This window comes from Macaca nemestrina, chromosome 1 (genome assembly GCF_043159975.1).
Source record: "Macaca nemestrina isolate mMacNem1 chromosome 1, mMacNem.hap1, whole genome shotgun sequence".
In the NCBI taxonomy this organism is placed as follows: Eukaryota; Metazoa; Chordata; class Mammalia; order Primates; family Cercopithecidae; genus Macaca; species Macaca nemestrina.
The window spans coordinates 123,879,183-123,904,657 of record NC_092125.1 but is presented as its reverse complement, the minus strand read 5'-3'; the positions used below and the strand labels follow the sequence as shown (position 1 = coordinate 123,904,657).

Below are 25,475 nucleotides of genomic sequence, written 5' to 3'. Positions count from 1 at the left end.
TTTTGTATTTTTGGTAGAGATAGGCTTTTGCCATGTTGGCCAGGCTCATCTCGAACTCCTGGCCTCAAGAGATCCACCCGCCTTAGCCTCCCAAAATGCTAGAATTATAGGCATGAATCATCATGCCCGGCCCATACAATGGAATATGATTTGGCCACGAAAAGGAATTAAGTACTGATCACGGTACAGTAGGTACAACTTGCTACTTGAAAGCATTATGCTAAGTAAAAGAAGCCAGACATAAAAGACCACATATTGTATGATTGTGTTTAAATGAAGTGTCCACAATAGGTAAATACATAAAGTCAGAGAATAGATTCGTGGTTGCCAGGAGCTGTGGGGAGGGTAAAATGGGAAGTGACTGCTGATGAATATGAAATATGAAAATAATTTCAGAATATGAAAATATCCTGGGATTAGATAGTGGTGATGCTTGCACAATCTTGTGAATATACTAAAACCTCCTAAATTGTCTAATTTACATTTGAATTTTAGAGCATATGATTTATATCTCAATTTTTAAATAAATGGTAAAGTGAGGTTCAGCTGCCTGTAAAGTTTGAACTTTGTTTTTTTTTTTGAGACGGGGTCTCACTTTGTCACCCAGGCTGGAGTGCAGTGGGACAAACACTGCTCAATGCAGCCTTGACCTCCCAGGCTCAAGCAGTCCTCCCGCCTCAGCCCTCCAAGTAGCTGGGACTGCAGACGTAAGCCACCATGTCCAGCTAATTTTTGTAGAGACAGGGTTGCACCATGTTGCCCAGGCTGATCTTGAACTCCTGGGCTCAAGCAATCCACCCGCCTCAGCTTCCCAAAGTGCTGGGATTATAGGTATGAGCCACTGCTCTTGGCCTAAAGTTTGAACTTAATCTTAAGGATTACTAGGTGCCAATATTCTTGGAGAGGGAAGGTGAATTATCTAAAATTATATATTATATATATATATACACATATATTTTATATATATATATATATATATATTTTTTTTTTTTTTTAGAGACAGAGTGCTCTTGTTGCCCAGGCTGCAGTGCAATGGCATGATCTTGGCTCACCGCAACCTCCACTTCCCGGGTTCAAGCGATTCTCCTGCCTCACCCTCTCAAGTAGCTGGGATTACAGGCATGTGCCACCATGCCCAGCTAATTTTTTGTAGAGACGGGGTTTCTCCATGTTGGCTAGGCTGGTCTCGAACTCCCAACCTTAGGTGATCTGCCCAACTTGGCCTCCCAAAGTGTTGAGATTATAAGCGTGAGCCATCTCACCCAGACTAAAATTATATTTTGAGAAGTGATGAGGGTAGATTGAAGAGTTCTGAAGCCCAAACTTTGACTTTTTTATCTCATTCTTGAATAATTTTCTTAGAAATAAAATTCTAGGTAGGGTGCAATGGCTCATGCCTGTAATCCCAGCACTTTGGGAGGCTGAGGTGGGAGGATTACCTGAGGTCAGGAGTTCGACACCAGCCTGCCCAACATGGCGAAACCCTGTCTCTACTGAAAATACAAAAACTTAACCCGGTGTGGTGGTGCATGCCTGTGATCCCAGCTACTCAGGAGGCTGAGGCAGGAGAATCTCTTGAACCTGGGAGGCGGAGGTTTCAGTGAGCCCAGATTGTGCCACTGTATCCCAGCCTGGGCAACAAGAGCCAAACTTTGTCTCAGAAAAAAAAAAAAAAAGGCCCGGCGCGGTGGCTCAAGCCTGTAATCCCAGCACTTTGGGAGGCCAAGACGGGCGGATCACGAGGTCAGGAGATCGAGACCATCCTGGCTAACACGGTGAAACCCCGTCTCTACTAAAAAATACAAGAAAATTAGCTGGGCGAGGTGGCGGGCGCCTGTAGTCCCAGCTACTCGGGAGGCTGAGGCAGGAGAATGGTGTGAACCCGGGGGGGCGGAGCTTGCAGTGAGCCGAGATCGGGCCACTGCACTCCAGCCTGGGACACAGAGCAAGACTCCGTCTCAAAAAAAAAAAAAAAAAAAAGCAATAGAATTATAGGATTGGCCTTTTCTCTCAGTACTTTGGTTATATTTCCCATTGTCTCCTAGATGTTATTGTATTGTGCAGAAGTTTGCTGTAAGTATAATTTAGTATTTTCATAGGTATTTTGTCTTTTCTCTCTGCTTGCTTTAAGAATCAAACAACTTCTGGAAACAAAACCAAACGTATGTTATATATTATGCATATATATAATATATACATTTGCTATGGCTTAAATAGGTCTCCTCCAAAATTCGGGTGTTACCAATGTGATATCTTAAAAGATGGGGTCTTTTTTGTGATCTGTTTGCTGGGGAAAGGTTGGGTCTTTATGAGGTGATTAGGCCGTGTGGATCTCTCCCTTGTGAATGGGATTAGGTACCCTTATAAGGGAGCATGACAGAGGCAGTAGATCCCTTTTCTTGCCCTTCCACCTTCTGCCATGTGACGATGCAGCAAGAAGGCTCTCACCAGACACTAAATACTGGTGCCTTGATCTTGGACTTCTTAGTCTCTAGAACTGTGAAAAAAAAATGCATTTCTGTTCTTTAAAAATCACCCAATGTTAGGTAATTAGTTGTAGTAGCACAAACAGACTAAGACAATATTCATTGAAATTTAAGGCCAGGCACGGTGGCTCATGCCTATAATCCCAGCACTTTGGGAGGCCAAGGCAGGCCAATCACCTGAGATCAGGTGTTTGAGACCAGCCTGGCCAACATGACAAAACCCCGTCTCTACTAAAAATACAAAAATTAGCCGAGCGTGGTGGTGTGCACTTGTAGTCTCAGCTACTCGGGAGGCTGAGGCAGGAGAATCGCTTGATCCCAGGAGGCGGAGGTTGCAGTGAGCCAAGATTGCGCCACTGCACTCCAACCTGGGCGACAGAGCGAGAGACTCTGTCTCAAAAAAAAAAAAAAAAAAAAAAAAAACGAAAAGAAAAAAGAAATTTAAAACTCGGTGACTAGGTTCCCTTGCAGATTTGAAAGAGATGACTAGGTAATGAAGTGGATGACTATGAAGAAAACATTACTCCGTGCTGCATAGAGAGAGATGGAACTGGGACTACAGTTGCTGGGACTACAGACATGTGCCACCATGCCTGGCTAATTTTTGTACTTTTTGTACAGACCAAAGAGAGAGTAGAATGAGAAATAGAATAGAAATAGAAAGAGAGACTAGAATGAGATGGTCCAACTTACATCTAATGGGATTTCTGAAGAGAGAAAGAATAGCAAAAGCAGGAACAAAGGCAATATTCAAAGAGAATATGTCTAAAAATTTCAGAATTAATAAATGATATGAATCTCAGGCCAGCACAGTGGCTCACACCTATAATCCCAGCACTGTGGGAAGCTGAGTTCAAGACCAGCCTGGGCAACATGGCAAATTCCCATTTCTACTAAAAATACACACACAAATACAAAATTAGGCCGGGCGCGGTGGCTCACGCCTGTAATCCTAGCACTTTGGGAGGCTGAGGAGGGTGGATCACGAGGTCAGGAGATTGAGACCATCCTGACTAACACGGTGCAACCCCATCTCTACTAGAAATACAAAAAATTAGCCAGGCGTGGTGGTGGGCACCTGTAGTCCCAGCTACTCGGGAGGCTGAGGCAGGAGAATGGAGTGAACCCAGGAGATGGAGGTTGCAGTGAGCGGAGATTGCACCACTGTACTCCAGCCTGGGTAACAGAGCGAGACTCCATCTCAAAAAAAAACCCAACAACACAAAAATTAGCTGGGCATGGGGGCACATGCCTGTAGTCCCAGCTACTCGGGAGGCTGAGATAAAGAATCACCTGAGGAGAGATCGAGGCTGCAGTGAGCCGAAATTGAGTCACTGCTCTCCAGACTGGGTAATCAGAGTGAGACTGTGTTTCGATTAAAAAAAAAAAAGATACAAATCCCAGATTCAAAAATTAAGAATTCCAGGCCAGGAAGAAAAAGATAAATCTGTATTTAGATATATATCAGTGTGGAAGCTGTGTGACTCTTTACGACCTAGCCTTGGGAGTCACTTGGTGTCACTTCCACTGTATTTTGCCTCTTGGTCTAAGCAGTCACAAGCCTGCCCAGATTCAAGGAGGCTGGAGGGTGCAGGAATGGAACCCACTTTTGTTTTTTCTCTTGCATTTTCTCTTTTGAGAATCCACTTTTCTAAGAGAGAAATGTAAAAGAATTTGCAGCCACACTAGGTGAGACAGCAATTGTCAACACAAAGGCAAAGGCAGGCACTGTAACCTTGTGGCTGTTCTTGAGGGAAGGTAGTCATCAAGGTGAACTTAGATATGTCTAAACTAAGGTTTATTATTACTATTATTTTAGAGATGAGGGTCTCATTCTCTCCTCCAGGCTGGAGTGTAGTGGTGCAATCATAGCTCACTGTAACCTCAAACTCCTGGGCTCACGTGATCTTCCCGCCTCAGCCTCTCAAGTAGCTGGGACTGCAGGTGCAAGCCAACATGCCTGGCTCTTAATTTTTTTTTTTTTTTTTCGAGACGGAGACTTGCTCTGTCACCCAGGATAGAGTACAGTGGCGCATACTCGGCTCACTGCAACCTCTGCCACCCGGATTCAAGAGATTCTCCTGCCTCACCCTCCCGAATAGCTGGGATTACAGGTTCCTACCACCATGCCTGGCTAATTTTTTTTTTTTTTTTTTTTTTTTTTGTATTTTTAGTAGAGACAGGGTTTCACTATGTTGGCCAGGCTGGTCTCGAACTCCTGACCTCAGGTGATCTGCCCGCCTCAGCCTTCCAAAGTGCTGGGATTACAGGCATGAGCCACCATGCCTGGCCTATTTAATTTTTTTAAGTAACATCAAATGATAACAAAATTAAACAGTTAGTCTAAAATGATCTATCCAGCCATGAAAAGATATGGAGAAAACTTGAATGCCTATTACTAAGTGAAGGAAGCTGATCTGAAAAGGCTACATACTGTTTGACTCCAAATATATGACATCCTGGAAAAGGCAAAACTTTGGAGACAGCAGAAGGATCACTGATTGCCAAGGATTATGTGTGTTTGTGTGTGGGGGTGTGGAAGAGGCAGAGCACAGACAACTTTTAGGGCGGTGAAATTACTATAGTATAACTATATACTATAATGGTTAACACGTGTCATTAAACATTTGTCCGAACCCATAGAATGTGCAACCCCAAGAGTGAACCCTAATGTAAACCACGGACTCTGAGTGATAATGATGTGTTAGTGTAGGTTTATGAATTGTAACAAATGTACTACTTTGGTGGGGGATGTTGGTGATGGGGAGGCTATGAATTTGTGGGGACAGGGGAGATATGGGAGAGCTCCATACATTGTGTTCTGTTTTGCTGTGAACATAAAACTGCTCTAAAAAATAAAGTCTATTATTTTATTTTATTTTTATTTACTTTATTTTATTTTATTTTATTTTATTTTATTTTATTTTTGACACAGAGTCTTACTCTGTCACCCAGGCTGGAGTGCAGTGGCACAATCTCGGCTCACTGCAACCTCCACCTCCCAGGTTCAAGTGATTCTCCTGTCTCAGTCTCCCGAGTAGCTGGGATTACAGGCACCTGCCACCACGCCTCGTTAATTTTTGTACTTTTAGTAGAGATGGAGTTTCACCATGTTGGCCAGGCTGGTCTCAAACTCCTGACCTCAGGTGATCTGCCCACCTCAGCCTCCCAAAGTGCTGTGGTTACTGGCATGAGCCACCGTGCCCAGCCGAGTCTATTATTTTAAAAAATTATCTTAGAGAATATTATTTTGAGGACCCTTGAGAACACATATGGGAACTCTCAGGGATCCAAGGACTCCATTTGGAGAAACAGTGTTACAGGAGATTGAGTACTGCAGCTGCTCATATCCATTTGCTCCAGTACAGTTACAGAAGCCATGTCTGTTGAACTGGTTCTGCAGGCTGGAATTCTGTCCTCCAGGTTCTCTCCATCACAGACAGCTAACATATCCAAACAAGCAATGTACTTGGAGAGTTTTGCACAGGCCGAAACCTAGATTGCCTGGTTCTGACATGTATGATTAAAAGCTCAGGTGAAAAACATTTAATAGAACATTTCAGTCTCATTAAAAAGTGATCGAAGCACATCTTTAGAATATAACCTCATAAAACCCTGCCTTGTAGACAGATGTGTGTGCTATATATTCTCTCCTATCAGAAAGAGATTGGAATTTATGAAGGGACATTTTGTTTCTCGGTGACAAAGCCATTTCAATCCTAGGGATATTTACAACCAGTACTGAAAAACCCTCTGCACCTGAGGGACTGGCCGCAGTTACAGATCGTCGTAAATGTCAGCGACCAGGCTTTCTCTCGGAGAGATTAGCTCTGGGGAGTTGCTAGGGGAGAAAAAGTGGAGAGAGGACAGGTGTTGCTCCATATGTATGAGAAGACTGGGATTAGAAAAGAGGGCGCATCAGGCAGGTGGTAAACATGACGGGGAAACTGAGGAGGGTCTAACTGCTGAGGATTATCACAGTTAGGCCAGAAATGTCAGCGGGGCTCCTTTCTCTCAGCCCTGCTGCCAGGGAGAGGAGAGAACACCTGGGTGCTCCCTCATAAACCCTCCTCAGGCAGGGTCAGGGCAGTAGCTGACTTTTTTTTTTTTTTTTTTAAACCAGTTTACAAAGAGCTTTCCTAAACATAATCCCCTAATCATCCAGAGAGATCAGTGTTCCTCAGGTTTGTGGGGGAGAGCTGCTGAACTATTTAATCATCTTAGAAGGGTGTTACATCCCTGTTTTATAGATAAGGCAGATTGAACGACTGGCCACGGTCATGCAGCATGGGGTGGCAGGGTAAGAGCAGGGTCTAGACCTTTTGGCTGTAATCCCATCACCTGCACAGCTCCCAAGCTGTTCTAGGGCCACAGCCTGGCTCACCATTCAGTCATTCAACAAATACTTATTGAAAACTACTATGTCAGGCACTGTTCTGGGTGTCTGGGCTACGTCCATGGACAAAAACAAAGACCTGTGTTCTGATGACACTTACATTTGATCTAGAACGGGGAACGGGCACAGGGGCAGAAACAGACAATAAACACAGCAAATAGTAAAGGTATAAAGTGTGTGTTTGAAGGTGGTAAGTGCTATGGAAAAAAATTCAAAGTCATTCCAGATTTGAAGGATCAATGGATCGTTGAGATGGGGGAGCCAACTGCTGTTGTGAACAGGGAGGTCGAAGCGGAAGGGATACTATTGGCAACACTTCAGGAGGCTTTTGTGAGGGCTAAAGGGGAAGAAGATGCAGGTACAGTGCCGGGTCCCGAGCCTGGCACATGGGAGCTTAGAGGTGCTCACTAGGGTGCTGTTATTACTGCCGCAGTCCTGTCTCCCTCACTGGACTGGTCAGTGTCTTCCAAGAACCCTCACGCCAAGGCTCTGCCTAAAATAGACAGGCAGCTTAAGTTACACACAGACTGGACAACGTGGTCAAGGTCCTGTCTGGCCCAGAGCATGGTGGTACAAACTACCCCAGGTCCGTGTGGAGGCCACTGTCTGCTTTGTGTGATGTGTCCATAGCCAAGCCAGCGGGGTAGGCCCTGCCAGGGGGACCAGGTGCTGTCTCTGCTGTTTTTGATCAAAATAGAAGCTGGAAAGCCAGAGTAGAATAGAGCAATGCTGAAAGAAAGGGCAGTGTAAGGCCAGGGTTCCCCCAGACTCCTGTAGACTGGGAGCCCCCGCGCCCTGGCTCTATGTTGCTAGGCGACGGTCCAGGGATTGAGGACAGCCAGCAGAGGCTGGCAGGACTGGGGTCTATTTGCTTCTTCGACTGCTGCTGGGTCTGGTGCTTGCGCTGGGGGAGAAGAGGTCTTACTTGTAGGTAGAGGAAGCAACTAATTACGTGGGATGACTAAAGGGAAGCCAAAAGTCACCGTTGACCCCGTGTGTCTGCCTCAGTGCCTGCAATTTCACCTTTAGCAACTCGTTCAAGTCAAGACTCTGGCATCCTAACATTTTTGATGTGTGAAATTTTTGGTTCAAACAAAATTTTAACTTAGAAGCATGAACAAGAAAAAGATATTTTAAAATGTTGCTCCGTTAATGGGGGACTCTCTACTTACCCCTTTGAAGGGGCTGGCTTTCTTCTAAACCCTAGACTCTGCAGCATAATTTGAAAATCACTGGGTTAAAGTATTTCAACCATTCTGTTAAAAGGAAACAGCCTTGGTCTGGTAAAATATTAAGCTACTTTAAAATTACTAATACATGATGGCAGGTGGTAATGTTTTCCTGTGTAGGGAGGAGGAGGGGGATAACAGACTCCTTAGAGGATTTGAAGTCACACAACAGACCCACTGCCCAGAAAAATGCACATAGCTGAAATTCTGCATCTGGCCGTATATGGGCAACGGTCCGTGGACCATAGGTTAAGGACTCCTATCTTGTGGGATATTTGTTTATGTGATTTACTTTCAAATGGGATAAATATTTAAGGCTTGGGGCACAGAAGAGTGAGTTTTGAAAAAGGGAGGAAGGAGAAGAAGAGCTAGAAAATCAGGATCTTGGTGGTAGAGCCCAGGAATGTGTGTTTTTAACATGATCTCCAGGCAGTTTTGATCAGACAAACGTAGGCCCCAGAGGTCTAGAGCTGGTGCACCCAGGCTTATTGAGTCCACAGTCCTAAGGGAGTGGGAGGAGAGAGGGAGAGTGGGAGAAGCCCAGCAGCCTTTCCCAGGTCAGGTGTGACCAGCTGGAGAACAATAGGAAACGTCCTCTCCCCTCAGGACTCCTCTTCACAATGGGACACAGTGAGGTCGCAGTGCCCCTGAGCCTCAACCAGTCCATCCACCCAAAGCTTGAGCAGAGGAACTCTGAAGCAAAAAGTACAAAAACCAGGAGTTCACAAAACACCCGCAAGGGCTGGACCTGAGAGAAAATCTCATCTGGGGGACTCATATTCCAAATTCTGACATTTCTCCACGGTTTTCTACGTTCCTATGCTAAGCGGAATTCATTGGTACTTTCCAGCAAAGGGCTAGTCTCTCCCTAACAGTCAGGGAACTTTTAGAGTTTGTCAGAAGTAACACAGGGCTTCCATTAATTTGGGGTTGATTAATGGAATCTGCTCTGGTCTGGGTCAAGTACTTTTCAGTCGAAGAAGTATGTGTAACTGATCAACAACTACCTATTGACCCTGTTATACCCAGCTCCAGGGCATTTGCCTGGCGACCCAGCCTCATCCTTTTTTTTTGAGGCAGTGTCTCACTCCGCCACCCAGGCTGGAGTACAGTGGCATGATCACAGCTCACTGCAGCCTCCACGTCCCAGGCTCAATCAATCCTCCCATCTCAGCCTCTCAAGTAGCTGGGACTACAGGCACGTGGCACTACACCTGGCAAATTTTTATATTTGTTTGTAGAGCAGGGTTTGCCATATTGCCCAGGCTGGTCTTGAACTCTTGGTCTCAAGCAATCCTCCTGCTTTGACCTCCCAAAGCGTTGGGATTACAGGTATGAGCCACTGCACCCAGCCCCTAATTTTGACATTCTCCCTAAAGAATCTGCTTTTTTTTTTTTTTTTTTTTTTTTTTTTTTTTTTTGGAGATGGAGTCTCGCTCTGTGGCCCAGGCTGGAGTGCAGTGGCCAGATCTCAGCTCACTGCAAGCTCCGCCTCCCGGGTTGACGCCATTCTCCTGTCTCAGCCTCCCAAGTAGCTGGGACTACAGGCGCCCGCCATCTCGCCCGGCTAGTTTTTTTGTATTTTTTTAGTAGAGACGGGGTTTCACCAGGTTAGCCAGGATGGTCTCGATCTCCTGACCTCGTGATCCGCCCGTCTTGGCCTCCCAAAGTGCTGGGATTACAGGCTTGAGCCACCGCGCCCGGCCAAGAATCTGCTTTTTAGGGACTGCAAGAGAAGAGAAACTTCTCTTCTGAAAGCAGATCTTTTGGGAACAAGGGAAGAAGTGGCCTCCTCCAGACCCCAAGGCATCCAGTCTAAAGTTGGCTCCAGACAAAACCCAGGTTTACTAAGGAACCTGTTTCTTGACACAGATCCTGTTCCAGCCAAGACAAACCCAAGTCACGTTGATCTTCTGCTTCCTTGGCTGCTTGTGACTTTAGGCAGCAGTGGATTTAAGACTCAGAATGTGAGACACCTGCTTGGCTCTGTCTTTTCGCTCCGGGAGGTAGGAGTGGTAGGGAAGTTGTTCTCTTTTCCCCAATAGTCTGTGGGTGGTTATTCTTAGCCCTGTTAATGTTTTACTCAAATATAGCCATCTATCAAAATTGTAGAGTTAATATTTGTTCATTTCAATGTATATAAATTTTACCTTTTAAAAAAGGACCACGAGGTTGGCACGGTGGTTCACGCCTGAATCCCAGCACTTTGGGAGGCTGAGGCGGGCAGATCGTTTTGAGCTCAGGAGTTCAAGACCAGCCTAGGCAATGTGGTGAAACCCCATCTCTATTAAAACTACAAAAATATTAGCCAGGCATGGTGGTGCACGCCTGTAACCCCAGCTATTCAGGAGGCTGAGGCGAGGGTGGCCTGAGTTCGGGAGTTCAAGGCTGCAGTTGCAGTGAGACGAGATCACACCACTGCACTCCAGCCTGGGTGACAGAGTGAGACCCTGTCTCCAAAAAAAAAAAAAAAAAAAAAACCATGAAAAATGACAATCTCATGTGGGGAGGAGCAGGTGGAGGCAGATGTAGTGGGGTAGAGATAGACAAAGAATGTCAGAAATTGGTGAGTATTGAAGCTGGATGATGAGATGGGGGCTCATTGCACTGTTTTGTTTTTTTAAATATATATTTGAAATAATGTATTTCGGCCGGGCGCGGTGGCTCACGCCTGTAATCCCAGCACTTTGGGAGGCCGAGACGGGCGGATCACGAGGTCAGGAGATCGAGACCATCCTGGCTAACACGGTGAAACCCCGTCTCTACTAAAAAAATACAAAAAACTAGCCGGGCGAGGTGGCAGGCGCCTGTAGTCCCAGCTACTCGGGAGGCTGAGGCAGGAGAATGGCGTGAACCCGGGAGGAGGAGCTTGCAGTGAGCTGAGATCCGGCCACCGCACTCCAGCCTGGGTGACAGAGCGAGACTCCGTCTCAAAAAAAAAAAAAAAAAAAAAAAAAAAGAAATAATGTATTTCAAATTTGCCATAATAGGTTTTATAAATTTACCTTATCAAAAGTAAGACCTATGTCTGTTTTCTCTTAGAAATCTCCCTTCTTATCAACAGTCTCAAAGAAACTCATACTCGTTAACCTCGTAATTCCGCTTCTGGGAATTTATCCAAAGGAAATAATTAGAGATTCAAAGAAAGTGTCATTTCAATATTATTTAAAATAAGGAAAAATGGAACATAACTCCAGGTCCAACAATAGGGGAATGGTGAAAGAAACTATGATGCAGCCATTAAGGACATGGGAAAGTGCTTTCGACCTAAAATTAAAAGGAAGAAAGTCAGAATACAAAACTATATACCATATGATCTTCATCTGCATGTGTACATGCATGTATAGAATCAGAATCTGGAAAGAAATACAGCAAAATGTTAAAAGTAGTTATCTCTGTTTGGTGGACTTGTGGCAGGTTGGTTTTTTTTTTTTTTTTTTTTTTTTTTGACAGAGTCTCGCTCTGTTGCCCAGGCTGGAGTGCCATTGTGCAATCTCGGCTCACTGCAACCTCTGCCTCCTGGGTTCCAGCGATTTTCCTGTCTGGGATTACAGGCGCCCGCCACCACACCAGGCTAATTTTTGTATTTTTTAGTAGAAATGGGGTTTCACCATGTTGGCCAGGCTGGTCTGGAACTGCTGACCTCAATTACAGGTGTGAGCCACTGTGCCCGGTCCAGATTTTTATTTTCTTTTTTATTCTAGTTTGTATTTTCATCTTTCCTGCACTTAACAGGTATTACTTTGATAATTATTTTTAACTAAGATGTGCTATTTTGAAAGAAAAGGGGCCGGGTGTGGTGTCTCACGCCTGTAATCCCAGCACTTTGGGAGGCTGAGGCAGGCGGATCACCTGAGGTTAGGAGTTAGAGACGAGCCTGACCAACACGGAGAAACCCCGTCTCTACTAAAAATACAAAATTAGCCGGGTGTGGTGGCACATGCCTGTAATCCCAGCTACTCAGGAGGCTGAGGCATGAGAATTGCTTGAACCCGGGAGGCAGAGGTTGCGGTGAGCCGAGATCGCGCCACTGCACTCAGGCTGGGCAACAAGAGCGAAACTCTATCTCAAACAAACAAACAAAACGAAAGAAAGAAAAGGGGAAAAAGATGGAAGGAAGGACAGATTTCCATGTCAGTACCAGTACAAAATAATAAGTTCTTGGAAATGGAAGGAATCTTAGAAGTTGTCTAATCTTAGAAGTCCAACTGTCTCATTTTACAGATGAGGAGACTGAGGGTAGAATGAGTCAAATGACCACCGAGGTCATTTGTTCCTAGTATCAGAGACTGCTTGTTTTAGTTCACCACTAGCCCTCGCGTCCTCCGAGGACCTTCGCAGGCTAGGGAGTGCCCATGTTAATCCCCAGAGGCCCCATTTGAGGGGCTTTCCAGCCAGTCTGGGCCATCCGTTGCAGTCATCGTTGGCCAGCTGGGCTGGAGAAGTGCCCTGACAGGAAGAAGAAGGCTGGTAGAACAGTAGACCTCACTGCCACCTGGTCACCTTGTGCTTCTCTCTTGGAGAGTTGTGACCAGTCATCCCCGTCTTCTTAGTTCTGCTGTTGCAGGGGTTATTTCGAAGCAACTAGGCTAAACGTCTGTGGGAGCTGGCTTGTCCTGGCTTTCAAACCACCATCACTTGGAAGAGAAACAATGTGGTTTAATGGTTAGTCAGATCAGAGTTAGAGATGTGTTGCTGTTTTTGCCACAGTCCTTAGACACCAAGACCCTGCTCTTGAGAAACAGGGGCAAGAAACAGCTTGCAATGGTAACTAAACCTCTTTGGGATGTGTGTTTATGGTCTGTCTCCTCCCCATCCCATCCTTGCTAGCACACTCCCCACCACATACACATAAAAGCTCTAGAAATCCACAGGTTTTAAACACCACCGCTTCACCAGAACCTAGCACATAACAGGGCCTCAGTACGTGCTTGTTGAATGTGGGATGAGTGAACGTTATTTTCTTAGAATGTAGAAGAACAGACATATTCCAAGTTAACAATATCTTCTGAGATATTGTTCCTGAGCTATAAAAAACATTTTATATTTTATAATAAAATAAAAAATAAAATATATGCCGAGACATTTAAACACTTTAATTCTAAAAGAACAGAATGTTTGGCCGGGCGCAGTGGCTCAAGCCTGTAATCCCAGCACTTTGGGAGGCCGAGACGGGCGGATCACGAGGTCAGGAGTTCGAGACCATCCTGGCTAACATGGTGAAACCCCGTCTCTACTAAAAAATACAAAAAACTAGCCGGGCGAGGTGGCGGGCGCCTGTAGTCCCGGCTACTCGGGAGGCTGAGGCAGGAGAATGGCGTAAAAACCCAGGAGGCAGAGCTTGCAGTGAGCTGAGATCCGGCCACTGCACTCCAGCCTGGGCGACACAGCGAGACTCCGTCTCAAAAAAAAAAAAAAAGAACAGAATGTTTGAAAAAAATTAGCACTTAATATTTATTTGCACAACTACAATGCAATGTGTTTGAAAGTTGTCAATAGTGAACAAATAAGTGTGAGGGACCCACCACAGCCCGGGTATGTCCAGTGACACTGCCACAATGTGCACTCTGCCTGCTGCCTTCCACTCCTCCCTCTTGGTGTTTCTGAGTTTGGCCAATCATATAGATGATAATTAAAATATTTTAGGAGGGTGTGGTGACTCATACTTGTAATTCTAGCACTTTGTGAGGCCAAAGTGGAAGGATTGCTTGAGTCCAGGAGTTCAAGACCAGCCTTAGCCACATAGCAAGACTCCATCTCTACAAAAAAATTTTTTTATTTAGCCAGATATAGTGATTCACACCTGTAGTCCCAGCTACTCAGGAGGCTGAGGAGGGAGAATCACTTGAGCCCAGGATGTTGAGGCTGTAGTGAGCTGTGATCACACCACTGCACTCAAGCCTGGGCAACAGAGTAAGACACTATCTCTAAATATATATAGATTTATATTTTATAAAAATATTTTTTATTTTGGAGATATTTCTCTAATTTAGACTATTAGATCATCAGGCTTCTGCCTTCTGGAGTATTCAATAGAATAACTCAGAGATTGGGCATGTTCTCTAGGACCTGTGGTATCACCTTTTTTAAAAAAAAAAAAATTAAAGTTGTGGTAAAATACACATAATAAAATTTACCAGCTTAACCATTTTTAAATCTACGGTTCAGTGGCATGAAGTACATTCACATTGTTGTGCTACCATCGGCACCACCATCGTCATTATCCACAGAACTGTCTTACAGAATTGAAATGCTGTACTCATCAAACAGTAACTCCTCATCCTGCTCCCCCAGCCCCTGACAGACACCATTCTTTCTGTCTCTATGAATTTGACTACTATATACCTTGTATAAGTAGAATCATACAGTATTTGTCTTTGTGACTGGCTTATTTCACTTGGCATAGTTTTTATGTTTTTATTCTGTGGAGTTTGGTTGGGGGGCTCCAAGGTCAGCCCTAGGTAGAACTGGGAAGTAAGGAGGGGCCTTATCCCCAGCTGCCCCACTTTCCTGCCCCATCCCTCCCTCAGTTCCCACCCACCTGAGGTCCCTGCTTAGTGGCTAAATGTCTTCTTCCCCCTCATCCCATCTTCCACTTATCCGCAAAGAGCATCTGATTGGCCTAGTGTGGGTCATGTGTCCACCCACGGCAGAGGAAGGTGGGCCACCTCACTTGCAATCCCATCAAGACTGTATATAATAAGGAGGCAATAGTTCCTCCCAGAGAGGCGCTGCTGTCAGAAGGGGGGTGGATACTAGGTAGGCACAAACAATAGATGTCTTTGTTGAACCTCCAACAAGGTTCAAAGTGCCTTTCCGCCTTCCCATTGTACACGGCTTTGGACTTGGGTCCCTTCCCCTTGGGCGTTGTTTGCAAAGTTTTTTATGCGCTTGGCTTTCCTTGCAAAGTTTTTAGCAGCTTGAGAGCCGCTGCTGAGCCCCAGACACAGTTTGTAGTGTGATAGGAGCCTACACAGGCTGCTTTCAAACACCGGCAGCCTTGAAAACAGATTCTGGACTCAGATAGCCTGGGTGCAATCCTGGTTTGGCAGTTCCTGGCCGTATGGCTTTGAGCAAGTGATTTCGCCTCTCAACGACTCAATTTTCCCATCTGTAAAATGGTAAAATAATTTGCCATTGGATTGTTTTGAAGATTGGAAAACCTACTGTGTGATGTGCTTGACCTACATCATCTTAATCATGCTCACAGGGGGCCCTATCGCACATGGGGAAGAGGCACTCCCTCTCTGGGCAGGTACAACCTTCAATAGGGCGTACCACCTAACATGCAAGGTCTGAGCTAGAATCCACCCTCCACTCATGCCCTGAGCTAGGTAACCTATGAAGAGCCTGCGTAACGATACAGCAGCCCAGCCCCTGTATGATGCAGAGGTTTGTATATCCCCATTTTTCAGTGAGGCAGCTATGGCTTAGGGAGGTCGAGCGCCACGTGGGAAGGGGTGGTGGGATTCATTTGCCTGTTTACTTAGGGCACATGAAAGAGGCTAACCCAGTGCCTAGGACTCTCCTTCCACCTGAATTGTGGACCACATCTCTGTCATCAGCTAACCAGCTTAAACCTTATTCGTCTTCCACAGTGGATGGTAACAAGGTACAGCTCTAGCATCTAACCCATAGATTACCTCCAATCTCTAGTCTTTAAACGGTTCCTTTTTTCATTTGAGGCAGGGTCTCACTCTGTCATTTGGGCTGTAGTGGCATGATCATGGCTCACTGCAGCCTCAACCTCCCAGGCTCAGGTCATCCTCCCACCTTGGCCTCCTGAGTAGCTGGGACTACAGGCACATGCCACCATGCCCGATGAATTTTTGTATTTTTAGTAGAGATGGGGTTTCACCATGTTGGCCAGGCTGGTCTCAAACTCCTGACCTCAAGTAATTTGCCTGCCTCAACCTCCCAAAGTGCCGGGATTACAGGTGTGAGCCACTGCACCTGGCCTCTAAACTGTTACTTTGATAATCATTTTTAAAAGTAAGAGATACTATTTTGAAAGCGAGTGGTGGGAAGGTAGAAGGAAGGACAGATTTCCATCCAGGTACCATCTTGATTTGACAGTTTTCTTATTTTTTAGTCATTTCAGCAGTCCATTTAATACCTAGACAGTAAGGACTAAAAGTATTGTGAGTCTGAGTGAATTCTTCTAGAGCTGAGAGATCAGTGTTACCGACAGATCAGTCAATACAGGCAAAGCATATTCCAGTTTCAGGGTTTTTTTTCCTCTTCCTTCACTTGTGCCCAGGACTATTACATGGCTGGGTGGTGCTAGGGAAGGATGCACTAACTAAAGGTCCCCACCCCCTCATTTCTAAACCCTTCCTTTATTTTCCTGATGAACAGACAGCACCCACTGCCTGCTGTGTCCCATTTAGCAGTGTAATTTGGGTGTGCGTCATAGAATTGTGCACAGGGAGGAGGAAGGAGTTACGTGCTGGATGTATATACTGAATGTGTTTATGTGCTCCTTTGTAGACCTGCACTTTATGCAAACTATATACTTTCAGACAGATCACTGAGTAAACTGTCAGGGAATTCATGTGTTCGCAGAACACTGAATGTAATTGAGGAGTCCTGCCAGTTCTATCCCTGATTTAACTCTCTCTAAGCTCATGTTTTTGTTTTTGTTTTTTTTTAGACAGAGTCTCACTTTTTTTGCCCAGGCTGGAGTGAAGTGGCGTGATCAACCTGTGCCTCCACTCCTGGGTTCAAGTGATTCTCTTTCCTCAGCCTCCTGAGTAGCTGGGGTTACAGGCATGTGCCACTACACCTGACTAACTTTTGTATTTTTAGTAGAGACAGAGTTTCACCATGTTGGCCAGGCTGGTATCAAACTCCTGACCTCAGGTGATCCACCCACCTCGGCCTCCCAAAGTGCTGGGATTACAGGTGTGAGCCACTGTGCCCAGCCCTAAGCTTATGTCTTGAATGGTGTGACCTCAAAGTGTAGTTCAGATTTGAAACAGGTGTATTAGAGCCAACCACCTTGAATGATGTAAATATCCCCAAGTGGCATGAAGTAAATGAGCACATATGGAAAGGGAAATTTTCTTAGGCTTGAAACCACCATTTCCTCAGCAAACCTCCCACCTGAGTGGGACCTAGGGGACATCAAATGAAAGACGATGAAAAGTAACGGATTCGGCCCATGTGCCTCCAAGAGGCCAAATGCAGTCAGAATGAACTGAGATGATCTTCGAACAGATTAGATATTTTAACACCAATTCTCATGCCTCAGAAGCGAGCCTGGCTGCTGGCAGACAACCAACACTGTCATGTTTAATTTTTAGATCTGGCTGTTAAATTTGGCCCTGTGTGAGTCTGTGTTTGATCAGAGTCTATAAGGGTGGAGGATTCCTGCTGGGAAGGCCTGGTTTCTAGCTCAGTGACTTATAGGCTGTGTGACCTTGGACAAGCTATCTCGCCACTGAGAGTCTAATTTCTCGTCTGTACAATGAAGGAAACAACTCCTGGTCTACTTGCCTTATAGGGAGTCGTGCAGATCAAACGAGATGGTATTTGGGAACTGTGAACACACTACACAAAAGACCAGCATGAATATGTTCACGAGCACCACACAGTCCTTTCTGCCTTGCTCACTCAATTCTCCATTTAATTTATACACAGTGGACTTTACCCCTCATTCTTGCAGCAAAACCCTTTTGAGAGTATCATTTTAAGAAGTGGATTGACATCACATATGCATAGTTGCCCTATTTATCCTCAGAGTCCTCTGAGATGAGGAAAAGACAAGAATTTTAGGAAAAATAGACCCAGAGAGACGGTAGCCCAAGGGCACAAAGAATTCCCATCCTGATATTCTTTCTTTCCTAGATGACATTGACATCTACATCCAAAGCCAAAGATTCTGGTCAAAAGTTAATCTCTTGGCTGGGCATGGTGGTGTACATAGTGGTTCCTGTAGTCTCAGCTACTTGGGAAGCTGAGGATCACTTGAGCCCAGGAAGTCAAGGTTACAGTGAGCCATGATCATGCCACTGCACTACAGCCTGAGTGACAGAGCAAGAGACTGTCTCAAAAAAAAAAAAAGAAAGAAAGAAAAGAAACTACATCTTTACTATATTGCAACAAGTCTGAAACACCACTGCTTCTAAGACACGATTTTTTTAATGTGTCACAAAGAAAGAAAAAGCTCTATCCCTTGAAACATAACACAATGCTTCCTTACTGTGTCAATTTTAAGAAACGTCTTGATTTCATAGACGTTAGATGTGGAAAAAATACGCATCTTGGAATAGATGACATGCAGTGTGTTTACCTCTCCCCAAAAATAAAGCTTTTTCCTTTTGGTCCTGACGCATTATTAGATTAGCAAACTTCAAAACTGTTGTATTTTTTGTCTTAGCTCCTTGACGTTGTACATGTTATGCAATCATGCTTTCACGTGGGTTAAGGGGGAAATTAATTCTATTTTTCTTATGGATACAGTAATACAAAGTACCTCTGGGCTTGAATATAGTTTTAGGTAAGTGCAGATTGTAAAATACTTGTTAGAGCCAAAATCATCACTAATTCCATGGTCTGTTGTTTATTACCAGATTTAAAGGAGGAAGAAATGCTTAAGGGCATTTGGCACATCAATTGTGTTTTCTTTGTTCTGAGTAGAACTGTTTGTTGTTGTTGTTTTACTTAATGCTTGATTTGATTGTTTTGTTTTTATCCCATTTATTTTTAGCTCAGGTAAAACAATTAAACTCTGAGTTTCCCATTGCACAGACGAATCAGGGATGAACAGGCTCAAGTGAGAGCACATCACCTGCCTCGGCCAAATATAATATTTTCATAAAATGCAATTGGGAATTCGTAGTCTTTCTGAGTGGAAAGGAGCATAAGAAACACAGGGAAATAGGGCCAGGTGCAGTGGCTCATGCCTGTAATTCCAGCACTTTGGGAGGCCAAGGTAGGAGGATCACAAGGTCAGGAGTTTGAGACCAGCATGGCTAACATGGTGAAGCCCCGTCTCTACTAAAAATACAAAAATTAGCCTGGCGTGGTGGCGGGCACCTGTAGTGTCAGCTACTTGGGAGGCTGAGGCAGAAGAATTGCTTGAACCCAGAAGGCAGAGGTTGCAGTGAGCCAAGATGGTGCCACTGCCCTCCAGCCTGGGCAACAGAGCGAGACTCCGTCTCAAAAAAAGAAAAAAAAAAAAAAAGGAAAAAAAAAAAGAAACACAGGGAAATAGAAATACATACCACTTCTGTAACGAGGCTTTGTAAATTTTTTGTGGACTAAGGCTTCCATTTAGAACATCCTTCCATTTAGAACGTCCTCGTTCATAAATGCTACACTTTAGAATAAGAAAAACTCCACCTATTTCTAGCTTGTTCCTTAGTTACCTTCCCACATTCCTCTGCTCCATAAGGATATTACTTAAACATAACAACAAAGACAGTCACACACAAAAATGATTTCTAGGGACTAGACCGTGGCTGGGTGGAAAGGAATGATCCAAATCATTGTAGTTCTTCTACTCGGCTCATAATCATCAGCTCCCTGCCGGGGCTCCCAGGGCCCATTTCTGAGAGGATGAACATCAGTAGCCATGTGCTGGGCAGGAAGTGGGTGGGAAACTCTTAATGTTTGATCACTGCTAATGCACATTTTGCCCACTGTTCTCTCCCCTGCAGTCTGAGTACCACTATGAGTACACCGCGTGTGACAGCACGGGTTCCAGGTGGAGGGTCGCCGTGCCGCATACCCCGGGCCTGTGCACCAGCCTGCCCGACCCCGTCAAGGGCACCGAGTGCTGTAAGCAGCTGTCCTGCTCAGGGCCTTCCTGTCACTCAGCTTTGGTCTCTCCCCCAAGTCTCCTGCCATCCAATCTGGGCCCTTCCTGGCAGAGCAGCTGCATTAAGGAATCAGATCTTTTCCCCAATTAGTCCCCACATCCCAGACCCTTATGAGATTTGGTGCAGAAGTATTTCATGAATGCAAACTGGATATCTGAATTTGCTTTCATTTTTTAAAGGAATTTAAATCCCATCAGTGGATACAGCATAAGCAATGCCAGCTGTGTGCACTCATATTCTTTTCTGTTTGCATACATTTTCATTTTGCCTGTGTATGTCTCTCCAATCTATACTCGCTCATCAGCCACAATCAGTCATTAGGAAAGATTGAGATTGCTTTCATTCTTAAAAAGGAAGTCAGAGAGGCTAAATTTCTGCAGAGACATCCTTTAAAATGCTCCAGGCATCACTTCAGGGGACAAGGATCTTCCTGACTGTGGATCTGATTGTGCAATAGGAAAAGCAGTGGCTTGCCGCAGCCCCAGCGCCTGCCTCTGTAATTCTGCAGTCACAACTTTTCTACAATTGGCAGCTTTTTTCCCTGCATTATTATTTTAGGAATGCAAAGGGAATAACAAGAAAAACCAGGCACTAGATTTAAGGAATTATTTGAAGAGTTGGAAAGGAGTTTGAAGATACTTAAATTCTCAAATCAGCTTAGTACAGTGCCTGGTTGAGTAAGTGAGCAAATAAATACTTGTTAAATTAATGACTGGATATTGCTGAGACCTGAGCAGAACTGAGGTGTGACTAGTGGAAACAAATGAGCCATCTTCACTGAACTCTGCTGAACTCTGCCGACTTCAGTGAATCCCACTATGTGTAAGCACCATGATGTGCACATGCAGTGTGAACTGCAAAGACAAATAAGGCCCAGTCTCTGCTTTCAGAAGCTTAGGTGGTGGAAAGTGCAGACATTCATTCATTCACTCATTGTTTCAGAAACATTCATGAAGCTCCCAGTCTGTGCCAGTCACTGAGCCAGCCATCCCCGGAGTAGCACAGAGCCTAGTGTAGTTTCTCATATATGATATGAGAAAGAATGAGAGTTACAAATATTTAGGGATCAGGCGTAGCTGGGAGGGCCACATAAGCAAAAGCTTAGATGTGGATGAAGAGTGACACATTTGAGGAAGAGCTTGTGGTCCAGGGTAGAGGCAACACAGAGAAGGTGATGGATGGGGTTGAGGTGGAGAAGGATTTGTAGTGGGAGGTCAAGCTGGGAAGTTAGGCTGGAGGGAAACCGTGGAAAACTGAGTGCCAGGCCAAGAGCATACTTCTAGAACCAAAAGGGGGTGCCTGTTTATTTTTTTAAATAAGGAGAGTAATAGTACATATGTGTTTTATGTTTTATTTTTTAAAGACAAGGTCTCACTCTGTTTCCTAGGCTGAAGTACAGTGATGCAATCGTAGCTCTGTGTAGCCTTGACCTCCTGAGCTCAAGCAATTTTCCTACCTCAGCCATTTGAGTAGCTAGGATTACAGGCACACGCCACCACTCCCAGCTACTTTAAACATTTTTTTTTTTTGTAGTGACAGGGTCTCACTGTGTTGCCCAGGTTGGCCTCAAACTCCTGGGCTCAAGTGATCCTCCTGCCTTTGTCTTTCAAAATGTTGGGTTTACAGGCATGAACCATTGTGCCTGATCATATCAGTGTTTTAGAAAGGTATCTCTGACCACAGAATGAGCAAAAATAAGAATAGGGAACTATTTAGGAGGATATTGCAATGATTGAGTTAACAGGTCATGAGAATCCCACCTAGCATGGTGACAGTACAACCAGAAAGGCAGAGGCCAGAGGCTCAAGGGAGAAATTCAAGGCTGAAGAGCCATATGTCGTTCAGAGGGGTCAGCACAAGAGACCCTGGCATCCTCTTCACCAGAGAGCTCTCAGAAAGGTCAGGGCACCTCTCTAAAGGAAATGAGTGCCAGGGACAAGCCCAAAGTCCCACAGCAAGGCAGAGTATCCATGGCCCTAGATCTATTTTTTTTTTTTTAATAACAGCTTTATTGGTATATAATTTATATGCCATGAAATTCATTCCTTTAAGGATAAAATTCAGTGGTTTTTGGAATATTCACAGCAACCATCATCACTCTTATTTCACATTTTAATCATCCTACAAAGAAACCTCATATTATTAGCAATCTCTCCCCAGGCCCCTCCCCGCAGCCCCTGGCAACCACAAATCTACTTTCTGTCTCCATGGCTTCACCTCTTTTGGCCATTCCATACACATAGAATCACACATAGCAAGGAATATCACCGCTGAAAAAAAAAATTTTTTTAAGAAAAATAAAATAAAATCACACAGTAAATGCCACGGCCCTAAACCTTAGTGGGCCAAACTCCTAGATCCCAACCCAGCACTCCTCCCTTCAATTGCTCAAAGCGTGACCTCACTGCCCTGCCTTGTCTCTGCCGTTTTCCAGCCTTCTCTTGCAACGCCGGGGAGTTTCTGGATATGAAGGACCAGTCGTGTAAGCCATGCGCTGAGGGCCGCTACTCCCTCGGCACAGGCATTCGGTTTGATGAGTGGGATGAGCTGCCCCATGGCTTTGCCAGCCTCTCAGCCAACATGGAGCTGGATGACAGTGCCGCTGAGTCCACCGGGAACTGCACTTCGTGAGTTTGCACACACACCCACCCCATCCCCAGCCCACTGGGGAAGGGGCTGCAGGGCACACTGGGCAGCCTCCTCCATGGCCCCTCAGGCTAGGCAGGGAGGAGGGAGGGAAGAGGAAGCCAGGCTGCCAGGGTGAGGCCTGTAGCCATGCCCATAGGACTGGTGGATGTGACTCTGCCTGGCCCACTCTTACTGGCCTAAACTTACCAGTGATGGACAGGCATTTGTGGGAGGTAAAAAACATGGGAAAATAAGAGAGTGGACAAGGGGAAAAGGGTTAAATGGCCCAGTCTATTTAAAACAAAACCCAGTTGGAGCTGGGCACAGTGACTCGCCCCTGTAATCCCAGTACTTTGACAGGCTGATGTGGGAGGATTGCCTGAGACCAAGAGTTTGAGACCAGCCTGGGAAACATAGCGAGACCCTGTCTCTACAAAAAGTTAAAAAATTTGCCAGGTGTGGTGGTGCATGTCTGTAGTCCCAGCTACTCAAGAGGCTGAGGCAAGAGGATGACTTGAGCCCAGGAATTCAAGGTTAGAGTGAGCTATGATCACACCACCATACCCCTGGATAACAGAGCAAGACCCTGTCTCAATTAAAAACAAAAACCGGCTGGGTGCGGTGGCTTATGCCTGTAATCCCAGCACTCTGGGAGGCCAAGGCGGGTGGATTACCTGAGGTCAGGAGTTCAAGACCAGCCTGGCCATGGTGAAACCCCGCCTCTACTAAAAATACAAAAAATTAGCCGGGCATGGTGGCAGGCGCCTGTAATCCCAGTGACTCGTGAGGCTGAGGCAGGAGAATTGCTTGAACTGGGAGGCAGAGGTTACAGTGAGCGGAGATCGTACTATTGCATTCTAGCCTGGGTAACAAGAGCGAAACTCCGTCTTAAAAAAAAAAAGAAAGGAAAAGAAAAACGAAAACCAAAAAAACACAACTGGATTCCACCACGGAATTTTGGATCAGCCAATATACTTTCTCAGCTTAACTGGAACACAATATGCAAAGCTTGGGTATTTTCCCGGCTTGGGTGCTAACTTTTTTTTTTTTTTTGAGATAGAATCTCACTCTGTCACCCAGGCTAGAGTGCCGTGGTGCCATCTCAGCTCACTGCAACCCCCAGCTCCCAGGTTCAAGCGATTCTCCTGCCTCAGCCTCCTGAGTAGCTGGGATTATAGGTGTGTGCCATAATGCCCAGCTAATTTTTTTGTATTTTTTTAGTAGAGGTGGGGTTTCACCATGTTGGCCAGGCTGGTCTCAAACTCCTGACCTCAGGTGATCCACCCGCCTCAGCCTCCCAAAGTGCTGGTATTCCAGGCATGAGCCATTTTGGGTGCTAACTTCTAAAACTGATTCTGTCTAGCCTTTGCTCAGTGCTGGCTGAAATCTTCCAAATGCTGTGAGACCCCAGTAACTAGAAAATTTTCTTGGAAAGCTCAGTCCAGGATGCTTGGAGAACCGGATATCTATTTCAGATATGTATTTTGTAGGCCAGGCACTATTCTGGATGCTTTACGTATATTATTTTCTCTAATTCTCACAAGAACCCTGTGAAATAGGCATTACTATTTCTATTACAGAGACGAGGAACTGGAAGCTCAGCAAGGTTATGACCTGCCCTTTGTTATCTGGCTTACAGCTGGCGAGACTGAAATTCAAACCCAAGCTTCCACTGCTCCATAATGCCACAATCAAATAACATTTATTACGGGCAAGGCAATATTGGGTCTTAGGGAGCGAAAATAGGGGCGATATAGGGATGTGAAAGGCAGTCATATTGTTCCTTATTAAATATTGACAGTGAATACAGGAGGAAAGTAAATGAAAGTTTCATTTATACCCAAACAATCAAATGGATAAAAAGAACTCAAGAATTGTATTACACTTGGATTTCTAAAAACTGGGAGCAATGTCTCCCATTCCTATACTTAAATCTTGTCTAAGCCAAGCAGTGGCTATTTAATCTGTAGTCAATTTTAATGTTATGTTATTTTAGAGTTCAATTTGAAGTGTCAAATTCATTAGCATGACGACATTGGAGGCAGAGATAAAGCTAGAGAGCTTTAAAGCTGGAAGGAGCAGGAATGTGTGGGTTAAGACAACCAACCCCCATTTGAGTCCTAATGGAGACTGTCATTAGGCCCTGGACAAGGTGCAGACCTGGCTCAGTCAGTTCCTAGCCATGTAAAGGAAGGATGTATTCTCGCTCTGGGGACTGCACCGAGAGTCCAGAAATCATTATCTCTCAGCAAGCCAGGATGTGGGCGGGTTAATAACAACTTGTGTTTCCACAGCACGGACTATTTCAGGGCCTGCGTCTTAAGGCATCCCACGACATCCCTGGGAGGGAGGAAGAGGATATTTCTCCCTCAATGGAGAGGAAATGACCATCTGGAGAGGTTTTTGTGGTTTTCCCGTCATCCCTCAGAAAGGCAATAATTGAGCTGATACCTAGAGCGCAAGTATTTGGCTTTCCTATTTAGCTGTGCAACCACGCAAATCCTGCCTGCTCTGCCTCAGGAGACTCCAAGCTGGTCTCCTGCTTCCATTCCCAGCCTCTTCCAGGCCTGTCCACTCAGCAAGAGCCAGATTCATCTTTCTTTTTTTCTTTTCTTTTCTTTCTTTCTTTTTTTTTTTTTTTTAGAAACAAAGTCTCACTCTGTCACCTAGGCTGGAGTGCAATGGCCCAATCACAGCTCACTGCAGCCTCAACCTCCCCGGGCTGAAACCTTCCTCCCACCTCAACCTCCCACGTAGCTGGGACTGCAGGCACATGCCACCACACCTGGCGAACTTCTTATTTTTTCTAGAGACAGGGTCACAGTACGTTGCCTAGATTGGACTCAAACTCCTGGGCTCAAATGATCCTTCCACCTCGGCCTCCCAAAGTACTGGGATTACAGGTGTGAGC

At 45.2% G+C, this 25,475-nt stretch overlaps 1 protein-coding gene and 1 long non-coding RNA gene across 4 annotated transcripts in view; both read left to right on the top strand.

Moving 5' to 3' along the window:
* The window catches only part of ELAPOR1 (endosome-lysosome associated apoptosis and autophagy regulator 1), a 90,002-nt gene that overhangs the window by 32,027 nt on the left and 32,500 nt on the right, over positions 1–25,475 (top strand). For all 3 annotated transcript variants that reach the window (XM_071100246.1, XM_071100181.1, XM_071100218.1), the window contains 2 exons: positions 19,775–19,895; positions 22,371–22,563. In XM_071100246.1, coding sequence (XP_070956347.1) covers positions 19,775–19,895; positions 22,371–22,563 — 314 coding nt within the window. The remainder of the gene's footprint in view (positions 1–19,774; positions 19,896–22,370; positions 22,564–25,475) is intronic.
* On the top strand, positions 4,635–10,601 carry LOC139364404 (uncharacterized). The gene is made up of 2 exons (XR_011626269.1): positions 4,635–8,950; positions 9,984–10,601. It is a non-coding gene; the product is annotated as an uncharacterized lncRNA (long non-coding RNA).